Consider the following 22,364-nt stretch of genomic DNA (forward strand, 5'->3'; position numbering starts at 1 on the left):
GAGTCAGAGGAAGGAGGGCACTGGGGGCGGAGTCAGAGGAAGGAGGGCACTGGGGGCGGAGTCAGAGGAAGGTACAGAGGTAGAAGGGTTCCATCAGTTTGTATGCTACCTAATATAGCCAAACTGGTGAGCTCCAGGTTCAGTGAGAGGCTGTCTCAAATATTCGGGTAGATAGTGAATCAGGAAGCCTCATGTTGTTGTCCTCTGGTTTCTGGGTATGTGCCCATGTGTTAACTCATGTGGACCCATTTTCCTATTCTTGGCTATGGGCTATCAAATAGCATTTTCCTCCACATAGGCATTATTCCCAATCTCCAACATTTGAGGGATAAGGCTTTAGAAGTCATCGGGAAACAGATTTTAGTTATCTGATATGTAGAGTTTATGCACGAGAAAGATGGCTTTTGTTTTATATTGCTTTTTTAGTTGGGGGGGGTGTCTCCCTATGTAGCCCAGGATGGCCTAGAACTTGTCATCTACCTGCCTCAGGATCCCAAGTGTTGAGATGACAGATGTGCACACTGCTAGATCCAACTCAGAAGGACAATTTTTTATTTACTTATTTATTTGTGTTTTTAATATGTGTGAGTGTTTTGACTGCGTGTATATGTCTGTGTGCCACGTCTGTGCCTGGTCCCTGCAGAGGCAAAAGCGACCATCAGATCTCCTAAAACTGGAGTTACAGGCAGTTGTGAGCAGTCACATGGGTGCAGGAACCAAGCCTGGGTCCTCTGCAAGAGCAGCTAGCGAGTGCTCTTAACCACTACATCTCCAGCCCCGTACAAAGGCAAATGTTTCATTTCAGCGAGTAGCTGAGTTCTTCAGGACAGTGCTCACATCGACATATGTATCTCTGGAATTATATCTGTCTGTAAGGTAAAATTTACCTGTCTAAGTTGGATCACTGCCCAGCAAGCCCCACTGACCCTTCTGTGTCGTCCCCCCCCCCACATGCTCCCCCAGCAATAGGATTGCAGTGTGCACTACCACACACGCCTTTTCCTGTGACGCCAGGCATCTGAACTCAGGCTCTCGGGCTCTGGCTTCCTCCCTCTTTCTTTTCTTTTATTTAGGCTAGACTCTCAAAATGTTCTTTTCTTAAAATATTTATTAATTTTTAATTTTCTTTTCTTTCCTTTCTCTTCTTTCTTTCTTTCTCTCTCTCTTTCTTTCTTTCTTTCTTTCTTTCTTTCTTATTTGTTTGTTTGTTTTCGAGACAGGGTTTCTCTATGTAGCTCTGGCTGTCCTGGAACTCACTCTGTAGACCAGGCTGGCCTCGAACTCAGAAATCTGCCTTCCTCTGCCTCCCAAGTGCTGGCATTAAAGGCGTGCACCACCACACCCGGCTAATTTTCTTTTCTTAATTAAATATTATTCTGAGTGTATGAGTGTTTTGTTGACACGTATGTATGCATACATGTGTGCCTTGTACCTGAGAACCTCAGAAGAGGGTATTGGGTTCCTGAAGTTACAGTTGTACATTGTCATGTAGGTGTCAGGGACTAAAGCAGAGCAGTGGGTATGTCCGACCACTGGAGTTCAAGATTCACTCACTCACTCATTCATTCACTCACTCATTCATTCATTCATTCATTCATTCATATCTGTCTGACAGAGTGCATGTGCATGTGTAAGCACTTGGACGTCAGAAGAGGGTGTTGTATCCCAGAGCTGTCATTACAGGCATCTGTGGGATGTCCAGCTCGCTATGCAGATGCTGGGATCCGACCTCCAGTCCTCAGGCTTACACAGCGAGTTCTCTTAACTGTCCAGCCATCTCTCAGCTCTCCCTTCAACATGACCCTAAAGTAGACTGGATTTGAGTCTCCTCCTCAGTTCATAAATCTGGAGTCTAAAGGACAAGCTGAGCCAGCACAGGACAGAAGAAGGAAAAGGGGTGGCGTTTGCGCATATCTCTTTCCAGGGTCCATAATACAACTAATTATAAACACGATATAGGCCCATTTAATTAAAAAATGACATAAATTAGGTAAAGCACCTAAAACATGTGTACATCTGCGTGTGCGCGTCTGTAGTCCTGAGCTCTGCAGGTGGCACGAGGACCAGGAATTCAAGTCTAGTTCAAGCAGCCCAAGAAAAGCGACATTTTCAGCACTAGTGATGGTTGGTAGACACCATCCTCTTGAGCTAAAGCCATATTTATCTGGAGATATACAATTATATTACATTATACATATTATATACATATAAATATATAATTATATATAATATAATTATGCCATATTAATAAAGAAAATAGTTATATATTATACATAATTTATGTTTAAATTTTTTTCATTTTATTTTTATTTATTCACTTTATATCTCACTCACTGTCCCTCCTCTCGGTCACCCCCTCCAAAATTCCTTTGCCCCTCCCTCCTTGTCTTCTGAGATGGTGGACATCACCCTAGCTACATGTCCAGCCCTGGCACATCAAGTCTCTGTGAGGCTAGACTCATCCTCGCCCACTGAGGCCAGACAAGGCAGCCCAGCTAGAAGAACATATCCCATGAACAGGCAACAACTTGTAGGATAGGCCCCACTCCAGTTGTACAGGACCCACATGAACATCAAGCTCTGCACGTCTGCTATATCTGTGCAGGGCGAGGGGTGGGGTAGGTCCAGCCCATGTATGCTCGTTGGTTGGTGGTTCAGTGTATGTATATATATATATATATATATATATACTTTATAATATATAAATATATTATATAATTATATATATAATTTATTTTATGATTAATTTTTAACATTCTTCTCTCACATATTAATCCCGACTGTAGTTTTCCCTCCATCTTCTCCTCCCAGTGCCCCCCCCACTCCCCCTCTCCCCCAGATCTATTCCTCCTCCGTTTCCCTCAGAAAAGAGCAGCCCCCCAGGGATATTACCAAACGTGGCATATCAAGTTGCAGTAAGACGTGATACCGCCTCTCCTATTAGTGCTAGACAGGGCAACCCAGTAGGAGGGAAAGGGCCCCAAAGGCAGAGACAGCCCCATCCCACTGTTAGGAGTTCCACAAAAAGACCAAGCTACACACCTGTAACACATACGCAGGCCTGGTCAGTCCCATGCAGGCTCCCTAGTTGCTGGTTTGCTGACTATAAATTATTTTAACTTTTAGAAACTTACATTATATGTACGTGTATATGTATGTATATGTATGCATGTGTGTGGAGGGGACCACCTGGGATATTTGTATGTATGTATATATATGCATGTGTGTGGAGGGGACCACCTGGGAGAGTCATTTCTCTCCTCCCATCTGCTGGGTGTCAGGACTCCATACATCAGCTGGGCAGTAAGTTCTTTACCACTGATTTATCTCACCACTGTGGCCTCTGGGAGCTGCGTCTTTACAAACGTCTTTGTTCTCTGCCTCAGGATCTTAGTGCCGATCCACTCAGCTCCCTGTTCAAAGTCTGGCTCTTACTCGCGGGCTAACTAGGGAAATACAGTGAGAATTTTATAGTTGTGAATGTTTTCCCTTGAACAATAGTGATTAAAACTGGTCATTTTCAGCCTCCTCAGGCTGTGGGCTTTCTCTAGGGCCTGTTGTGTCTTGTGCTTTAGATTATTATAGTCTATCTTTCAATCTACGCTGTCACTCTCTCACAACAGGGCTTTTCTGAGTCTCCTCACTATGAGCCCCTGTCTTGCACAGAGAGACACCAACTTCTGCAGGAGAAATTGGTAGGCCTGAGGTTTTTGTTTTTTAAAAAATTACATAGGTAACAACTGTGATTTGGCTATTATAGGAAAACAAAATGGAATTTAAACCAGGCACAGTGGTTGCACCTCTTTAATCCTAGCATTCAGGAGGCAGAAGCAGGCTGATCTCTGTGAGTCTAAGGACAGCCTGATTTATGTAGTGCATTTTAGGCCAGCCAGGGCTACACAGTGAGATGCTGTGTCATTACAAAAACACCCTCAAACCACACAGAAAAGAAAGGATGGACAGGGACTGGAGAGATGATTCAGCGGTTAGAACACTGGCTGCTCTTCCAGAGGATCTGGGTTTGAGTCCCTGTACCCACGTAACCATTCACAACTATCTATACTTCCGTGGGGTCCATTACCCTCGTCTGGTCTCCTCAGGTGCTGTACTCCCATGGTGCATACATATAAAGGCAGGCAAAACACCCATATACAAAATAATAATAATAATAATTTAAAAATTATTCAGTATGTATGAAAAGTCTGAGGAATCTAAACATATTACTTTTCTACAAAAAGATTACCAGATAGGCAATGGATACCTCTTCTTCTTCTTCTTCTTCTTCTTCTTCTTCTTCTTCTTCTTCTTCTTCTTCTTCTTCTTCTTCTTCTTCTTCTTCTTCTTCTTCTTCTTCTTTCCTCTTCCTCTTCCTCTTCCTTCTCCTCCTCTCCCTCCTCCCCCTCTTCTTCCTCTCCTTCTCCTCTTCTTCCTCATCTTCTCATTTCCTCCTACTACTCATTCATTATACCATTTGGTGTAAGAGGTAGAAATCTACCTTTTGATCACAATACCATGAAGAATGAGGTAACCGGCCCTGCCCTTCACTCCTACCCCTTTCCCTAAAGCCTTGTTTCTATCTAGGTGTGAATTGTGTGGACTTGGTGATGTGTGAGCATCCCGTTCACTGCTGCCCAGGGGTATTCTCCCTGGTTTTGTTTGTAGGTGCTTGGGACTGAACCTTGGAACCTCCCAGATGTTGATGAAGGCTGTCCCTGAATCATATCTCCAGCGTTTTAACTTTCTATTTGGAGACAGGGTTGTCCTAAGTTGCCCAGGCTGGCTCTGCACCCACTATGTGGCCCAGGCAAATCTTGAACCTGGATGCTCTTGCCTGATCCCTGGGTATCCTGGCTCTATGCCTCCACCGCCAGGGCAGGCTTGAATAAGAATTTGGATTTGTTCCTGTGCCATGGCCTTGGGAGCAGCTTTGCTCTGTAACAATCCTCACTTGGGACCTATCCCATCCTGGCTACTTTTTTCTTTGAACTTTTATGTGTTTATGTTTATTTTATGTGTGTGGATGTTTCGCCTGCACATATGTCTGTGCACTACATGTGTGCACTGCCCACAGAAGGCAGAAGAGAATGTTGGATCCTCAGGCACTAGAGTTATAGACGGTTGTGACGTGCTGGTGTTGAAAACCACAAACTGGGTCCTCTGTAACAGCACCCAGTGCTCTGTAAAACCTGTCTCCTTTTTAAGAACTATTTTATTAATTGAGAATGTCATACAACATATTTGGCCATATTCACACCCCTCTAAACTCCTGCAGACCCACCCCCACCTCACTGCTCATCTACCTTCATGTTTGTTTGCCCTGTTCCCTCCCCAGTGTGGTTTTTTTTTTTAAGCTGAAGGAATTATCTTGAGAACTTTGGGGTGGAATTTTCCTTTAGACAGCTAATGATGCTGGTTTTCTATTCAGAAGCAGCAAACCATAGCAGAAACAAGAAGGAAGCAGACATCAGGTACCCCTGACCTGGAAACACTCGTTCTAGTGTACACCCCTGCTGAGTGAGTGTGGACACGCCCCTCCCCACTCCTGCCCACACAGAGGTGGGGAGGACTTCCTGGAAAGAGACAATAATTAATAACAATTAATCTGTCCAGGGAGATCTATTGGATATTTGTCTATGGATTCAGTTCATTTAAACCGGAAGATCCACTCTATACCAAGCACCATTATGCATCATTAAGAACAAATCCTAAAATAACAAGACTCAAGTTCAGAAAACTTCCATAGAAGATGGAAGAAGTGAACCAGAAGGGAAAGGGAAATGGCTTTGGGAAGGACTCCAGAGGGTGGGGTGGGAACAGCCAAGCCAGCACTCAGAGAGCAGAGAAGGAAGAACATGTGAGCTTCCGCCTCTGTGGAGTGTGAGCTTACGTGGGATAAAAGGGGTTGCTAAGAACGAGGAGAAAGCAGTGAAGGATGGGACCTGGTGGCCGTTCTATAAAGCCAGGCCAAAGGTCAGAAAACTGCATCCTGTGAATGGCCCAGGGCCAGACACCATCAACCCTGCTTGTGTTTCTTTATCCACGAAAACTCTCAGCTGAGCACCACCCTCACGGTGGAATTATGGCTGCATCCTGTAGTCTCAACGCTCCGGTTAACTTAACTGCACAGTCTGATGGGGGGGGGGGTGTGCCAGTGTGATTCCCATTTACTGGATCTACAGTTGTGGGGCTGGTGACAGAGTATGCCCGATGATGCTCTACCACTTAGCTGCTGCCCTGGCTCCTGGACCATTTTATTTTTCATTGAGAAATATTTTTAGATTATTTTGTCTTATTTTATGTGTGTGATTGTTTTGCCTGAGTGTAAATGGACGCCATGTTTGCCTGGTGCTCACAGAGACCAGAAGAAAGCATCAGACCACCAGACCTGGAGTTATACAAGATTGTAAGCCATCAGGTGCTGAGAACCAAACCGAGGGACTCCGAAAGACCAACAAGTGGGCTTAAGCACCGTGTCCCCTGCCTGTGGTGATCACGTGAAAGATGGAAAAACAGAAGAACATCAAACATAATTTGCCTGAGATCATGTTTCCCTTTACATATAAGTGAATTAGGGCCCTGAGTGGAAACCTTATTTACCTACAATCTCACAACCTGCAAGAGGCCAAGCCAGGATATGAACCAAAATATTGTGATGGATAGAAAAGCTGCATTTCTGGTTTTTTTTTTTTTCAAGACAGGGTTTCTCTATGTAGCCCCGGCTGTCCTGGAACTCACTCTGTAGACCAGGCTGGCCTCGAACTCAGAAATCCGCCTGCCTTTGCCTCCCAAGTGCTGGAGGCTTGCATTTCTTTTTAAAATTAAACCTGGCATCTTCCTGTGCCCCAAAACGCAACAACCATGCTCCCCAAAAGGAGTGCTTTGTCGCTACAGCCCGTTCCCTGCCTGCATGCAACACCTGGTGGTTTCTGGTCACAGTGCCTATAGTTTCCTCCCAAGGAGTCTGCAAAATTGTTCTGGAAGGCTGGGTAGCACATACCTTAGGCTTTTCTAGTCCCATAGTCTCCATGGCAACTCTTGGGTAGCACTGCTGAAACAAACAAGCAGCCACAGCCTGTCCTCAGATGAACAGTCATGGCTATGTTCTAATTCAACTTAACTTATAAAAACAGGCCAGTGTTGTGTGTTGACTGCTGGCTGTGCATTGTGGAGCAGCTAGTGGCTCGGTAGACAAGGGTGGCTCGGTGAACAAGGGTTTCTGTCCTCCAGTAGCCACAGCTCAGTTTGTGGGGTTTTGTTTTGTTGTTCGTTTTTAATAGTTCTACCTCTATGTAGCTAAGCATCTAGGGGTTTTAGAATACAATGTTAATAGAATTGGTTTGCTTTTTATGTTTTCAGACATGGTGCAACCAATCTCTTGGGTGAGAAAAGTTTAATCTTTAAGACAATTTGAATCGGAAGTTCACATCTACTCTCATTCCTTCCTGCTGCAGATGCCTGTGTCTTGACGGCCTCACAGCAATTCCAAGGCTAGAACTGACACCCGTCTCGTGTGCCAGAAATTCAGCCCATGCTCTGTGTAAAAGGTCCCCCAGAGCAGGAAGCAGAAGATGGGGCTTTGGACGTGACAAGAGGGTGCCAGTAAGTGAGGTCACAGCCGCCCGCCTCCTCCAGGGTGTGCGTATCTGCTAATGAGCGCTATTTTATTGACATTATTACTTCTTTGCTATTTTTTGATGGCGCTTCTCCAGCTTTCTGAGGATTCACAGTATAGAATCCAGACATTGCTTTTGAACTTCTTTGAGACAGCTCTGAGGAACACATTACATTTTTACTGCGACATTAACTCCGATGAGTCATGGACGTGGTTCAGACTCCCTATGCCGTAGTCCTCACCTGCCCTTTAAAGCCAAAAGACTGATTTTTACAAACTGTTGATGATCGGTGGAGTTGGCAGGGCTAACCCCTCCCCCACCCCCATCCTCCCAGTGAGAGTCCTTTCTGCTCCTGAGTGGAGGAAACAAGACTTTGAATTGCAAATGTCATATTTTCATTTCTGGTTGGCTTTTCTGTCCTTAGTAACTAACTTCTCTCTGGAGGAAATAGGAACTCTCTTCCTGCTTGGTAAGAAATTGGCTGGTTTGGGGAGGGGTACTGGGAACTCTGGTAGTCCCCTGCTAAGTTTTGCAGAAAGCCACTCTTTCTACCTCTACCACCAGGTGCCCACTCCCCACAGCAGGCTCCATCTTGGGACAGGAGCTTCTAGACTGTACCAGAATGAACGAGGACCAGAGTACAGACGTGAGTACGGACAGAGATCTGTCTTGTTCTCAGGACCACCTTGTTCTGACCCCTTTGAGCGCTGTTCCTCCTTCCTCCCCTTCTTTATAAGAAATAGTATGGGGCATCCTAGGACTCGTGTGTACATAAGAAACATCTAACTTTGAAGCCAGGAAGTTAAATTCAGTAACTTAGGGGCTTTCTATCCCATGCAGAGTGTAAATCTGGGTTACAGGCTGGGAAGTTGGTTCAGTGGTGAAGAGCACAGAACACTTGCTCTCACAGAGGACCTGGCCTCAATTCCCAGCATCCATCTGAGGGCTTACGACCACTCCTAACTCCAGTTCCAAGGAAAATGAGACACTCTTCTGGCCTCTGTGGGCACTGTGTTATGTGGTTCACCTACAAACATGCAGGCAAAAGACCCACACATAAACAAATCTAAAATAAAAATAGAAACAAGTTTTGGGCTGAATGAGTTGGGTGGAGTGGGCTGAACTTGGTGCTGTGTCTTGTTTTCATATTTAAATTTACTAATGGCTGTAATAGATCTCAGATAGCCATGACTTTCTAGGACCTGAGATCAGGGCTAGATAACCTTAAAGGCGTTGGCTTCTTATTAAAGAGTACACATCACCAGAGGCAGGCACCAGTGGTACCCCTCTGCTAAAGAAGACAGTAACATTAACAGACTTCACAGGTCCTAGGGAACTTCTCCAGGCCAGACAGACATTCTGTATGTTCCTTCCTTGGTGTTCAGGATGACCATCGCAAACTGAACAAGTAGTCAACTCTTTTGATGTAGTGACAGATTTGAGAACTGCCATAACATTGGAACACCTCGATTACATCCTCCGCCCCTGGCCCTATACCCATTTAGACCTCTGTCTGTACAACCTATTCCTAGGTGACCAGCAATCTGCTTTCTCTAAAGACTTTCTCTCTTGGAAGTCTTCTACAAATGGAATGAGCCCTCTCTGGTCTCTTGGGCCTGGCTGCTTCTGGTTAGCATTAGGTTTTCAAATGTCATCCTTTCTGGGTCCTCGCTCTGCTGTGTGGTGATCCTTCCCTTCTTCACTGGCTCATGGGCATTGGAGAAGTTCCTGGCCTCCTGGGAACAATGCTTCTGTGAATATCAGTGCATAAGTTTTTGTATAAAATGCTTTAAAATGCTTTCGCATGTAGACCCGTGAGGAGACTCGTGTTTGCTGTGGTGATGAGCTTCAGAACAGATGCCACAGCCTGCTCTGTTTGACTTCGCCACTATCATCAGCCTAGGGCTTTAATTTCTCTACCTCCTCACCAATTCCACTTCACTGTGACCAGCTCAGAAAATGCAAAGTGAGACCCTCGTGGGTTTGGATTTGCATTCCTCTTATGAATAATGGTGTCCGTCATCTCTGCATATGCTTGTTGGCCATTAGCTCTTTCCAGTGAAAATATGCCTTCCTGAGGTCAGCCTCCCACTTTAAAACAAGTTACCCTTCCTCTGCTTATGTTTCTGAGCTGTTCTCATTCTTCCTGTTATGTGCACTCATCAGGTTTTATACATCTGTGATTTTTAACATGTAATTACACATAGCTTTTATATGTAATTACTCATTTATGGTTTCTAGTCATCGGTACCCACCTTACCGAGACACTAAGGACAGGAAATAAAAGGGACTTGAGTGTTTCTTTGCTATTACTTAGCTTTCTTCTAAAGTTCTAATACAGGAAGTTGGCCTTAGCCTCTCACAGGATGTTTGGTTATTAGTAATTTCCTCTTTATCGGGCACCAATTTCACAAAACAAAGAGGGAAGCGGCAGCATGCTTGAGCACCAGGCACGGGTGCGGGAAAGCATTTCCACAAGCCTCGTTAACCCTCTCCCCTGCCAGGGTGGGGGTGGCCTCTGCTTTGGCAAAGGAAGCACCTGGAGTTGAGGGAATTAAATCATTCCTCGAAGATGGCTCTACTAGCAAGTAGCAAACTCAGGGTTCAAATCCAGCTTCCTGTAGCCTCAAAGGTTCTGAGGAGCCTTTCAACATCCCCTCTTAGCACATTGAGCTTAGATCCCTCCCTCATTGCTCTTAGGCATCCGAAGGTGGTCTGATGCCTAAGAGCACTTTGTGCATCTGATGGGAACTGGAGCTCCAATCAGTAGGGTCAGTGGCTGAGTTGTTTTGCCTGTGGTCTTGACATCCATTCAGAAACAGACACCCCAGAGTCACAGTAGAAACATCTCTAGCATGCTGCTGGAAGAATGGCTGGGTCCCCCACTCTACCTTCTTACAGCCCCAGGAAGCTGTCTAGCCTGTCTGCTGTACAGTGGCCTAAACTACCGGTTCTCCATATTGTCACCCCTGGTTTCTGTCCTCCAAACAGGCTCTACAGCCTAAGACTGACATCTCCACCTCTCCCCCACCTTGTCCTCTGAACACATCCCCGAAAGAAAGCACCCCCTCCACTTGCCACCTGCCCCTGAGCATTCCATGGCAAGCTCTGACTCTTAGTGTTCTCGTGAATAATGAGAACAGGGATTAGAATAAGCACAGGATAAATGTGAACAGAACCCATAATCCAAGTTCTCCAGAGCTCCCAGCGATGCCGGCCTTTCCCTGACCCCTGGCTTTCCGCCATGGGTCTCTGTCCATCTCTGCTCCTATGAAGAGCTGCTCGCCTCCTGCCCGAGCTCGTCTGCCACCTCACACCTGCATTTCTACCTTCACCTCCCCAGCATAGCCTTGTGTTATCTCTGTAGCTCAGCCAAACCAGGCAGGGGTAAGTCACGACAAATCCTGTACACCCGTCTGGGCGTTTCCCCGGAACGCTGCTGTTTCTCCAGGTGTCAAAATTCTGTTTGGTTCTTAAGGCCAGTTTCAAAACCCAAGTGCTTCACAAGACCTTTCTGTGGTAACAAAGTGTTGCTGCTCGAAAGCCTCCACTGCTTGGGATAGAGACTTCTAAAGATTGGGGTTCAAGGACTGGTTTCCTGGGCTAGCTTGGATATTCTCCAGAAAAGTCATTTGTGGCCAACATGCCTTCCTCTCTGACTCTTCCCACTTCCTTTAGGGATCCCAGTGACTCTTTTAAAATTGAAATTATTAGATTTTCAAACATTTTGCCCAGGGTGGGGGAGGGTGCATGTTTCACAGCTCAGAAGGGAAGGTCAGAGGTCAGAGGTCAGTTTGCAGGAGTCGGTTCTCTCCTTCTTTCAGGTGGATGGAGGTCAAACTCGGGTCAGGAGGCTAGGCAGTGAGCTTCTTATTCACGGAGCCATCTTGCTAGTTCTAACTAGATAATTTCTGAAAGACTCCCATAGTTCATGCTGCCTGGAGCTCACTGTATAGCCTAAACTATCCAAAGACTTTGATCCTCCTGCCTCAGCCTTGTGAGTACTGGGACTGTAGGTATGCACCAAACCACCAGACTCAAGGCCCCAGTAGCCGTGGTCTCCCTTTCTGGTCACACTGAAGTCATTCACCTTATCTGTTTATCTGTCTCTGTGTGCGCGCACCTGTGAGCACTCCTGTCATGGCGAGTGTATGGAAGTCAGCACGGCTTGCAGGAGTCCGTTCTCTCCTTCTACCGTGTGGTCCCAGGGGCTGCCATCAAGTTCTCAGGCTTGGTAGCAAGCACCTTTACCTGATGAGCTATCTTGCTGGCCCCAGGTTATTTTCGGTCCTATATCAGGCAGTAAACTTGGTGGAGAGAGGGTCAGATGGGGACACAGAAGCAGTTTGTCCTTTAATCAGAGCATGAAAGACAGCAGTTGCTCCGTGGGTTGGCGACCGAGTGCGCAGGCGCAGGGCGTTGGGGGTTTGTTTCCCTTTCTATAGAGCAGAAGAGGGATCTTTGGAGGTGGGCAGTTCTGTCCGCAGATCTGTTCCCCTGCAGACTCTGTTAAAGACACTACTGGAGATTGGTATGTTGACCTTCTTACCAGGAGCGTCCCAGGTCCTACCTGCCTAGAAAATGTCATCAGCGTGTCAGCCTTTCTGTCTGGAGGCTCTCAGCTCGTCAGAGGGTTGGGAGTTATTAGCCCCATAGGCAGGGCCCTTGGGTCACTCATCCGTGTGTCCCCAACAACCTGGGTAGACTGGAAGCCGTGTCACCCCCCGAGCCCCCACTCCCAGTGTCCACTTCACCATCGTTACAAAGAAGGCTCAGCTTGCTCTCTCTCTCTCTCTCTCTCTCTCTCTCTCTCAATGGTGTTCCTAGAGTCTCAGGAGTTATTTCCTCTCTTCCTCTACGGTGTGCCTAAAGTCTCAGGATTTACTTCCTAGTTTCCCCCACACCTACTGAGGAAGCTCCATTTTTTTCATTATCCTAGATCATAATAGGTAACATTGAACACCAGTGTTTGTGAGAGGGTCTCCGAATGGCTGAGGGAGTCAAGGAGAGAGCCGGATGTTCTGTGTGGGATGCTCTAAAGGAAAACAGAGCTCACTTAGGGGCGGAGCAGAGAAGCAGAGAGGCTGCGCTGAAGCCTTTGGATGAAATGAGCTCCCTGGATTTCACAGCAACGAGGGAGGGGTAGAGAAAGAGAGACTGGCTGGAGACCGCGTGATAATTCAGAGAGCTAACCCCACTATCTACTCTTGTTGATTAATTTTAGCCAGATGGAATAAGTTTTGGAACTGAGCAGGCCTGAATGAAGACTGAGCCTGTATTAGCTCTGGGAACTTGTACATAGCTGCACCTGTCTGAATTTGTGTTCTCTGTGAAAGGGGATGTCCTTTTGCAAGGCTTTTTGCATATCTATGTAATGCATGCAAACGCATTCCTTTATGTATATTCCATATGCACCTGCACATAAGCATCTGTATAGCCACCAAGTTCCTGCCCACTGGCCTGGGAGCAAGCCAAGTAGATCCACAGGGAGGGGATGCAATGCATTCTGCATTCCTCTGCTCTACTTGCTGATGAGCAGGAGGCCTCTCATTCCACAGAGCCTCTTCCCAGCATCTCCAGGGTGTCCCTAGAGCTCACAGACGTCTATGAGCCCCAGGTGGACTCAGAGCTTTGCAGCTTGTTGAGTAAGGAGGTTGTTCCTCCACACACCCACACTTCTGTGACATCCTCGCTTGCTGGCCACACGGTCCACAAGCCTGTCCGCATCTCAACCTCTGCCAGTCCTTTTCCTACCTCAGTAACAGACAGTTCCACCCCACACTGCAGGGCTCTCAGAGGATACCCAGGTGGTACAGTGTGAGCGACAGCATGTGAAAGTAACTGTCCACCTTCTGGGATGGGCAGATGGCCCAGCAGTGCTGGGGACAGCGGTCAGGAGCACAGAGTCCAGCACTGTTGTTCCCTCCACAGCGGTGTCCATTTCGCCAGGGTCCTCTCAAGTCACAGAGATTTCCCTGGGACAATGGCTCCTCCTCAGCCTGCCTGCTTCTCCTCAGACATTGCTTTTTCCACTGGCCTAAAGAGCAGCCAGCTGCTCTCCGAGTGCCTTGCAAACCTCGATACATGCTACATGCTTGTTTCTCCCCTGAATGTTCTCAAATTGAGAGTTCTGTGACACAGCTCTCAGGAGGCAGCAGCAGGAAGGGAGGGTTGAGTCTGAGGCCAGCCTGGTCTACGAGGTAAGAACCTGCTTCAGAACAAGACAGAGTAAAACTGGATGTTCTTTCTCTCCCTCCTCTTGTCTCTGATACGATCCTACAATGATACTTGGCAGTGTATGTAAAATTTCTGGTTATATTAAAAGATTTTTAAATTTTTTTTTTATTTTATGTGTATGGCTGCTTTACCTGCAAGTGTGTATGTGTAACACACATATATACAGTGCCCAAAGACAGTATTGGATTCCCTGGGGCTGGAATTACAGACAGCTGTGAGCCACCATGTAGGTGCTGGGAATCAAACCCAGGTCCTCTGCAAGGGCAACCAGTGCTGTTGACCACTGAGCACTCTTTCCAACCTCAGGGTTGATATCTCTCTGTCTCTATCTGTGTGTGTGTGTGTGTGCGCGCGCGCGCACGCTCATTTGTAACACACCATGTATGTGGGTACTGGCAGAAGTTAGAAGCTGGTGTCAGATCCCCTGGATTGAGTTCCAGGCAGCTGTGTGATGCCCAGCCCAGGTACTTGGAACTGAACTCAGGTCCTAACTCTTAACTTCCAAGCCCTCTCTCCAATCCCAACCTGGCTTCACATCAAATGCACACAAATAGTATCTGTGGCTTTGACCCAGAGTCAGAATGGCCAAGGGCATTAAGCGCAAAACCTATCCCCAGAGAGCAGAGGACTGGGAGACGAAAGTCCGCGGTTTTAGTATAAAAGGCCGTCATTGTTTTTCCTCCCTCGGATTCTCCTTCCTGTCCTGACTCGTTTCCAGATGACACAGATGTCACCGGGAGAGCAGAGTCACTGGGGCAAAGGATGGGATGGATAGAAAACTGTCTTGGGGATTTTCTGGGCATTGTCTGTCCTGTCTTCTCAGGCTGTGTGTAGTCACAGCATTAATAACCCTGGAGAATAAATAACATTGCCAACTACAAGATTGACTGATAACTGGTTCTAAAGGAACCTCTCAGTGCTGGGTGTGCCAGCAGGTTCCAGGGTGTGGTGTGCTTTTGGTTACAAATCAAAAGGGGGGGGGATAAGGAAATTGAGTTCTGTTTCTGTCCCAGGTCAGTAGAACACTGTTCCTCTCTTCCGAACATTTAAATGGGCACAGAGTCCAGTTTGAGGTCTGTATAAACTCCGGCTACGTGTTTCTTGTCTTGTTAATTTGACTAGCATTAGCTGTCTAAACTCAGTCCAGTAGTAAAATTATATTGGCGACACCTGTTTATCAGAGGCAGTATTTCCATTTGCAGAGACTGTGGTTAAAGCAGCATTTTATTGAGAACAAGTGTCCCAGGCTACCCAGGCTTACAAATCCCTACAATCTTGACTTTCCCAACTGTTTTTCCTAGTTTTCTTTGTGCACATTGAGATGCCGTTGCTCTGTGTGTGTGTGTGTGTGTGTGTGTGTGTGTGTGCACATGTGTGTGTGTGTGTATGTGTACCTGTGTTTGCTGACCCAGCCCACAGGAGACTGTCACTTTGTTCCATACCTCAACAACCCCACCCTGTGTTAACTCTTACTCACAAGAGCAAGGCTTTTATGTAAATGGGATCAGGTCTCTATTTGAATGGATTGCCATGAGGAAAAAGCTGTCCTCCTCCTGGGGTTTGCTTCGTGGAGTGAGCCAGTCTGCCGCAGTAAGTCTCCCACCCGAATTCGCTTTATTTCTTGACTTTCTTCGCGTTTAAACTATGTTCAAGGGACGTGTTCTCTCTCAGTCTCTCCAGGTCACAAGGTTGGTGGTGGTGGGGTTAAGGTCTTGCATGAGCGTGGGATAAGGGTTTAAACAGTTTAAATTACTCCATATACACAGAGAGTTTGAAGGCCTTCTCTCAACTCTCCTATACTACAACCTGACATTTGAAATGGAATTTGGGAACAAAAGCCCAACCCCTTTCCTCTGGTTATTCTCAGACGGTGGGTAAACGAGTTGCTGGGCCAGGCTTATGACAGGTTAAGCTTGAGTTCTGCTGTGTCGTTCCCTGATTTATAAAGATTCTCGTGACGAGAGTTAAATCTGACTGCTTACCGGGAAACTCTTCAGGGCGTGGGGGGAACGAATGGCCACTCGGTTTGTCAGGTCTCTCCCAGATCACATGGTACATTTGTGCAGTTAATAGGAATCTGATATTTATGAAAACACTTCTGAGCATGGATCAGATCATGAGGTGGGAGCTTTCTACTGTGCAGGCGCTAAGGGGACAGGTTTGGGACAGGAAGGCCGCCGCAGGGCACCCCACAGATGCTACCTGTCTGAGACAGGATAGGGACAACCATGCGTGTTCCCTGCAGTTATATTTTGGCTTTAAATGAGGTAATTAGACTTTTAAAATAGAAGGTTTGCAAAAGAAATTGTTCCCTCTTCTGCCTGCCCCTTCCGGAGACCTGTTTAATGATGCGGGAACACTCTTCTAAGTTCAAGTGTGAGCATCAAGGTGCCAGCCGACAAGCTTGGCGTTACCGCAGCTAGTCAGTGCTGACGTGGCTTGTGTTAAGGCATCATAAATGATTTTAGAGAAATCAATTCTTGATTCTTTTTATTATGTAAAATATTTTTGAAATTTTATTTAATCTTTTTTTTTTACAGTCCAGATTTTTATCCCCCTCCCAGTCTACCCTCTGACTATTCCACATCCCATACCTCCTCTCCCCACCTCCTGCCCCCTCCAATCCCACCCCCACCCCCATCTCCATGAGTATGTCCCCACTCCACCAGAACTCCCCACTCCCTGGGGCCTCTAGTCTCCTTAAGGGTCAGGTGCATCTTCTCTGACTGAGCCCAAACCCAACAGCTCTCTGCTGTATGTGTGTTGGGGGCCACATATCAGCTAGTATATGCTGCCTGGTTGGTGGCCCAGTGTCTGAGAGATCTTGGGGGTCCAGATTGACACTGATGATCCTCCTACAGGGTTGCTCTCCTCAGCTTCTTCCAGCCTTCCCTAATTCAACACAGGGGTCAGCTGCTTCTGTCCATTGGTTGGGTGCAAATATCTGCATCTGACTCTTTCAGCTGCTTGTTGGGTCTTTTGGAAGGCAGTCATGTTAGGCCTCTCAATTCCTGATTTTTATAAACTATGATAGCCAATGAAATGGAACAATATTGAAAACTTCTCCGGTTTATAGATTCTTTCATGTGCATACTGTATATACGTAAAACTGTAATCACTATGTATTTAAATAGTGCATAAGTAGGGCCGGCCCTATTTAGCTTCCTGTAGGTGATACAGAACAGTTCTTCAGCATTTGATAATGACCCCAGCTGGCTACGTGAAACAAAACATCTCCCTATGTGGAGATATCTACAGCTACCAACCGAACATTTTAAAATGCAAAACCAAAAATAAGTAAGAGTTTGAGAAAATTTAATAGAAGCTGAAGCAGTGACACAGAATCTTATTTTTGAAGTTTGAGCTTTTTTTATTTTTCTTTTAGTATTTGAGGGGAACACATGAAAAATTAATATTTAATTTAAAAATATTTTATGTCCATGTGTCCTTGTGAATGAATGCACATGTACATGCAGGTGCTGGCAGGGCTGGGGCCGGAAAAGGGGGTATCAGATCCCCTGGAGAAGAACTTACAGGTTCTACTGAGGTGACATATGAGGGACCAAACTCGGGTCCTCGGCAAATGCTGCAAGCCCTGTCACTGCGTAAATAGTGACTCATTTAAGCACTGATGGGGATACGTGCCTAAAGCGACCTTCCTGGGATGGTCACTGTCAGATCCCTCACCATGTGTCTCCTTGTTCCCTGCAGGAGAATGGTGCTGGCCACTTGTACTCCGAGAGCCCGTCACAGCTCAGGTCTGCCACATTTATGAACTTGGGTGTGTTTTCAGTTGGGCTTTAAGGGAGTTATTTGCCGAGCGTGTTGAAGATATTTCTTGTGTCCGTTTGTCAGGGAGTATCTCACACAGCCATCGTCTGAACAGACTTCATCCTCGGAGAGCACTGTGACGTCAAGTGGTGAGTAGCTCTGCGCGCGAGAGAGGAAAATGGCGCTCTCATTACCAAGCGGCTAAGGTGTGTGCAGAGGAGAGGCGGCGCCCAGGCAAACGCTCCTTTTGCGTAGCTCTCCTGCTGTCCGCCTTTTCCCGTTGGCAGGGTCTGGATCAGACACTTTGCACATGGCTTCTGGTGACCTTGACTGCAAACCTCTCTGTGACAAGGACGAGGAAGCAAGAGCGGCCTCTGCCATGCAAGGTACGATGTCGATGGACTCCAGGGCAACGTGTGAGCAAGCCCCCTAAGTGGGGCCTACAAATTAGAAAAGCCAGTGGGAACAAAAATCGCAATATATTATAGTAGGCCTTACATATTGCCATCTGACAGAAACTGACTGGATTCAGTCAGGTCTGATCAGCTGGTGGGAGAGAGAGAGAGAGCACACCCTTAGAATAATGATGAGAATATCAGGTCAGAATAATGGAACTGTTAGCCCAGGTCCACTAGGAATCCAGGGAGTCAGCCAGGCAGGCTGATCAGGTAGGTCCATATGGTTCCCAAGACAAACTACTTCTCTATGGCCATCTTCAGTGAGACATCATTATGGCTGACAAATTTTAAGATGCTGACTGGCCTAGAACTCACTATGTAGACCAGGCTGGCTTTAAACTCACCACACCTGGCTAAATCCTAAGCCTTTTGATTCCAGAACCTTCAGTTGTAGGTCTAAAATTGGAGGGAAAACTGAAAACTTCCACGGGGAAAAATAATATTTTTCAAAAAAAAGATAACTATTTTGTTATTCTTTCTTTTTTAAAAAAATTATATATATATATATATATATATATATATACACACACACATACTGTCTTCAGACACACTAGAAGAGGGCATCGTATCCTGTTACAGGTGGTTGTAAGTCACCCTGTGGTTGCTGGGAATTGAACTCAAGAACTCTGGAAGGCCAGTTAGTGCTCTTAACCACTGAGCCATCTCTCCAGCCCTTATTATTTCTTAAAGTCTTTTATAACACTGTAGGCTGATTGTTTCTTGAAAAGTGCCACGTGTTAGGTAGTGTTCTCCCAGCATTCTGTGCACTGTGCAAAATGAACAGAACTTACTCAAGCATGACATTGTCCCCAAAGGGTCCCTTTGCCCAGTTTCATGCTCTGAAGCATCCATGCTTGGCAGAATGCCGTGATCATTACAGCCCTGTATATACCACAGGGCTTCTGGCATTAGAAAAAGCCAGCATTAGCCCCAGAAAGGCATAAAGAAACACTCAGTCCTCCGTTTGAAAGGGCGCTCTACAGACTGGGGAACTTTCTGCAGCTCAGCTCCTGCGAAGGCATGGGGGTTGGGGGGCGGGCCTCCGTTTGTGCGAGAGCAGACTGCGTGCTGCGGGGCCTCTGACTGCAGTCACGTGCCAGCCTCTGTCCTTTGCTGGTCTACCCACATCACCACCCTGCTGCTCCTTCCTCTTTTGATTGGTGCATCTCCAGCCTTTCCCTGTGTTTCCTCTTCTTACAGGCGCCAGCCTAGCTCCTGCTGCTTATGGAGACTACACGAGTGTGGGCGTGGCCAAGGCTGCATCCCAGCCGGTGAGGAAACAGTGATTGATAAGCTGTAGGATCCGGCCCTCTGAATTTATGTCACACTCTTTAGAAGTCTCATCATACACATTCAAGATATTAGGAGAAAAATCTGACTTACTAGAATTTAGTTATACAGCCCGGGTATTACTGACTTGGGCAAGGTCACACACTGAGCCGGAGTGTAGACAGCCTTGTTCCACACTGTCATGCGTTCATTCACTCACTCATTAATGCGTCAGACGTCAACCAGAAACAAGTTGATAAGGGCATGACTGCACATGGTTGAGCAAAACAGCAGCTATGAGTGAATGTGTGACAATATGTGTGAGTGTGTGTGCACGTGTGAGAGTGGGTGTGCATGTGTGAAAGTGTGTGTGCGCGGGTGTATATGAGTATGTGAGAGTATGTGTGTGCATGTCATGTGAGTGTGAGTATATGTGTGTGTGCATGTCATGTGAGTGTGTTTGAGAATGTGTGTATGTGAGTGTGTGTGTCTGTAGGATGTCTCAGCAGAAGACTGAAGCCTATGTGTGTGAGTGTGTAAGAGTGTTTGTGTGTGAGTGTGTGTATGTGTTTGTGTGTGTAGGATATCAGCATAAGACTCTGAGGAGGCCTGGGATAGTATGTTTGTGTGTGTGTCTGGTGTGTGTGTGTGCTCACAGCATGCTGATCAGACATCCCAGTGACTGGGATCAGAGCCCAAAAGGTCACAGAGGAAGAGCCATGGGAGTGGCACAGAAGGCAGGGTGAAAGTACTGAGGCTGTGGACTATATTATTATAAGGTGAACACAAAGACCCATAGAAAGCAGGGGAACTCCGTCCATGAGGAAAGACCCACTGAGAGGCTGGAGGCTGCGTTCTAGCTTCATGGATCTCCAAGGCTCTTTATGTTTTGCTCCTTCAAGTGTGTGAGAGTGTGTGTGTATAAGTGTGTGAGAGTGTGTGTGAGTGTGTGTATGAATGTGTGTGAGAGTATCTGAGAGTGTGTGTGAGTGTGTATGAATGTGTGTGAGAGTATCTGAGAGTGTGTGTGAGTGTGTATTTGTATGAATGTGTTTGTGTGAGTGTATATGAGAGTGTGTATGTCTCAAAGGGGACTGATGGGTCTATTATTTGGAATTATCCTTTAGTGTGGGGTGTAGCTAAGATGCCACACTGTCTACTATAGGGGCCTCTGTCTCCTCTTATTAAAAATGGTGGAGGGAAATTCAGGATCTTCAGTTTTTCGTGGGAGCCTCTTCTGGCTGCAGGCAGATTCCTTTGATCTCACATAAGGCAGTCCTGGAGACATCCTAAGGAGAGCAGATTCTAAAAACAGTGATGGAGAGATGGAGCAAGTTCCAGTGCTGTTGTCATAGCTCAGAGGCGGGAGGTGGTGAGGAACACGAGCTCTCAACAGTGAAGTACTGTAAATTACTGATGGGCACAGGCGAAGGCAGGCCCAGGCGCACAGTTTAGCCTGCAAGATGAACGCATGCAAAGGAGGCAGGCGCAGGTTCAGAGCTGACCCTGTAAGAGTAAATGATGAGAGGAGGGAGGGAGGAAAAAGGGTAGAATTTGAGGCAAAATAAAATCAGTGTGACAGACAAGATTTCACAGTGCTGTAAGTCCACCCAAGGAGGAGACTCACATTCCTGTCATCAGAAAAGTGTGTGGGTGAGATCTCCCAAGGACTGGCAGGCAGGCTGAAAGTACTGACTCTGTGGAATATATTATTATCATCTATTAATGCTATTATTTTCGATTTTTTTCTGATAGGATCTTATCATATAGCCCAGGTTAGCCTAGAGCTTGTGATGGTTGTCTCAGCCTCTCGAGTGCTGGGATTACAGGTGTACGTACATAATATACTGACACATTCAAGGGTAATAGAGCCTTGATGGACTGTCTGGGGTCTAAGCAGAGACTGCTGTGTTGAAGGGGGACTGTCGCACGACACTGGGGACTTGTGTAACGGGAAGTGGAGGGAACACTAGTCTTCAGGGAGGAGGGATTTGTGGACCATTTTAGATGTTGCTGTGATCAAGTCAGAAAGAGAGTAAAGATAATTTATATGGTTTGGGAAGTCCTGGGCACAGGTGGGATAGGAGTTGTTGTAAATGGAGGCCATAGCAGCAGGTCCTGGACGCCTGGCTAAGACAGGCAGGAGGCCTAAGGCCCTGAGGTGCATTGAAGGACAGCTTGAGAAATTGAGCACATTTCCCTGTCCTGAGAAGGAGCTGGGCCTGTTACTGCATTTGTCACATTTTATGGAAACCATCTCTCTTTTTAGGCTTATTTTCTTTTATTGAAATTAGATTTTTATAAGCTATTTTCTGATTTGTCTTCCCAACTGTTTATAGTCCCTCTCCATCTCCCCTTCCATCCAGATCCACACCCATTCTGCCCCATGTTAGCAAACAAACAAGCACCCAAGAAATAATAATAAAATAAAATAAGATAAAAACAGGTCAGAACAGGACAAAACAAACAGAAGGAAGAAGCCAAAGGAAGAAGCACAAGAAACGCACACGGACACGGGAAACCTGCAAAAACACAAGAAGGAAGCCACGATGTGTATGCAGAGGGCCTATAATGAAAAAATAAATTAAAAGGCCCTGACATAACAGTTTAAGGCAAAGAACCTGTAAGGATGCCATTGACTTTGCTTTGTGTTGGCCATCTCCTGCTGGTTAGGGGCCACTCCTAAGAGTAGACTAAAGTTTTATTTGTAAGTAGTTTTCAACTGGAGATAGCTTCTGGGTTAGGAATGAGGGCTTGTGTTTCCTTCAACTCTCAGCACCAGGTCTGGTGCTGACCTGTGCAGGCCCTGCGCATGCTCAGAGTCTCTTCATGTGAGTTCATGTGTGCCATGTGTGTGTCATTCATGTGAGTTCACGTGTGTGTCAGTCTTGCCATGTCTAGAAGGCCTTGTATCCTGGGTGTCCTCCATCCTCCCTGGCTCTTACATTGTTTCCACATTTTCTGTAGAATTCCCTAAACCCTGCGGGGGCAGGAGCGGGGCGGTGATAGAGACCGT

General features: G+C 46.5%; 1 protein-coding gene across 6 annotated transcripts in view; it reads left to right on the plus strand.

Annotated features, from left to right (window-relative positions):
* Lrmp (lymphoid restricted membrane protein) overlaps positions 1-22,364 on the plus strand; it is a 60,648-nt gene that overhangs the window by 15,283 nt on the left and 23,001 nt on the right. For 2 of the 6 annotated variants that reach the window (XM_029478153.1, XM_021164353.1), the window contains exons 2-7: positions 7,452-7,599; positions 8,178-8,259; positions 17,562-17,608; positions 17,706-17,770; positions 17,909-18,007; positions 19,280-19,350. In XM_029478153.1, the coding sequence (XP_029334013.1) occupies positions 7,529-7,599; positions 8,178-8,259; positions 17,562-17,608; positions 17,706-17,770; positions 17,909-18,007; positions 19,280-19,350 (435 nt within the window). In that variant the 5' untranslated portion in view covers positions 7,452-7,528. Of the gene's footprint in view, positions 1-7,451; positions 8,083-8,177; positions 8,260-11,600; positions 11,611-12,073; positions 12,145-17,561; positions 17,609-17,705; positions 17,771-17,908; positions 18,008-19,279; positions 19,351-22,364 lie in introns of those variants that run through there. The other 4 variants (XM_029478154.1, XM_021164355.1, XM_021164354.2 and 1 more) reach the window with 4 other exon arrangements.

The sequence above is a fragment of the Mus caroli genome, chromosome 6, assembly GCF_900094665.2.
Source record: "Mus caroli chromosome 6, CAROLI_EIJ_v1.1, whole genome shotgun sequence".
NCBI classification, from domain to species: domain Eukaryota; kingdom Metazoa; phylum Chordata; class Mammalia; order Rodentia; family Muridae; genus Mus; species Mus caroli.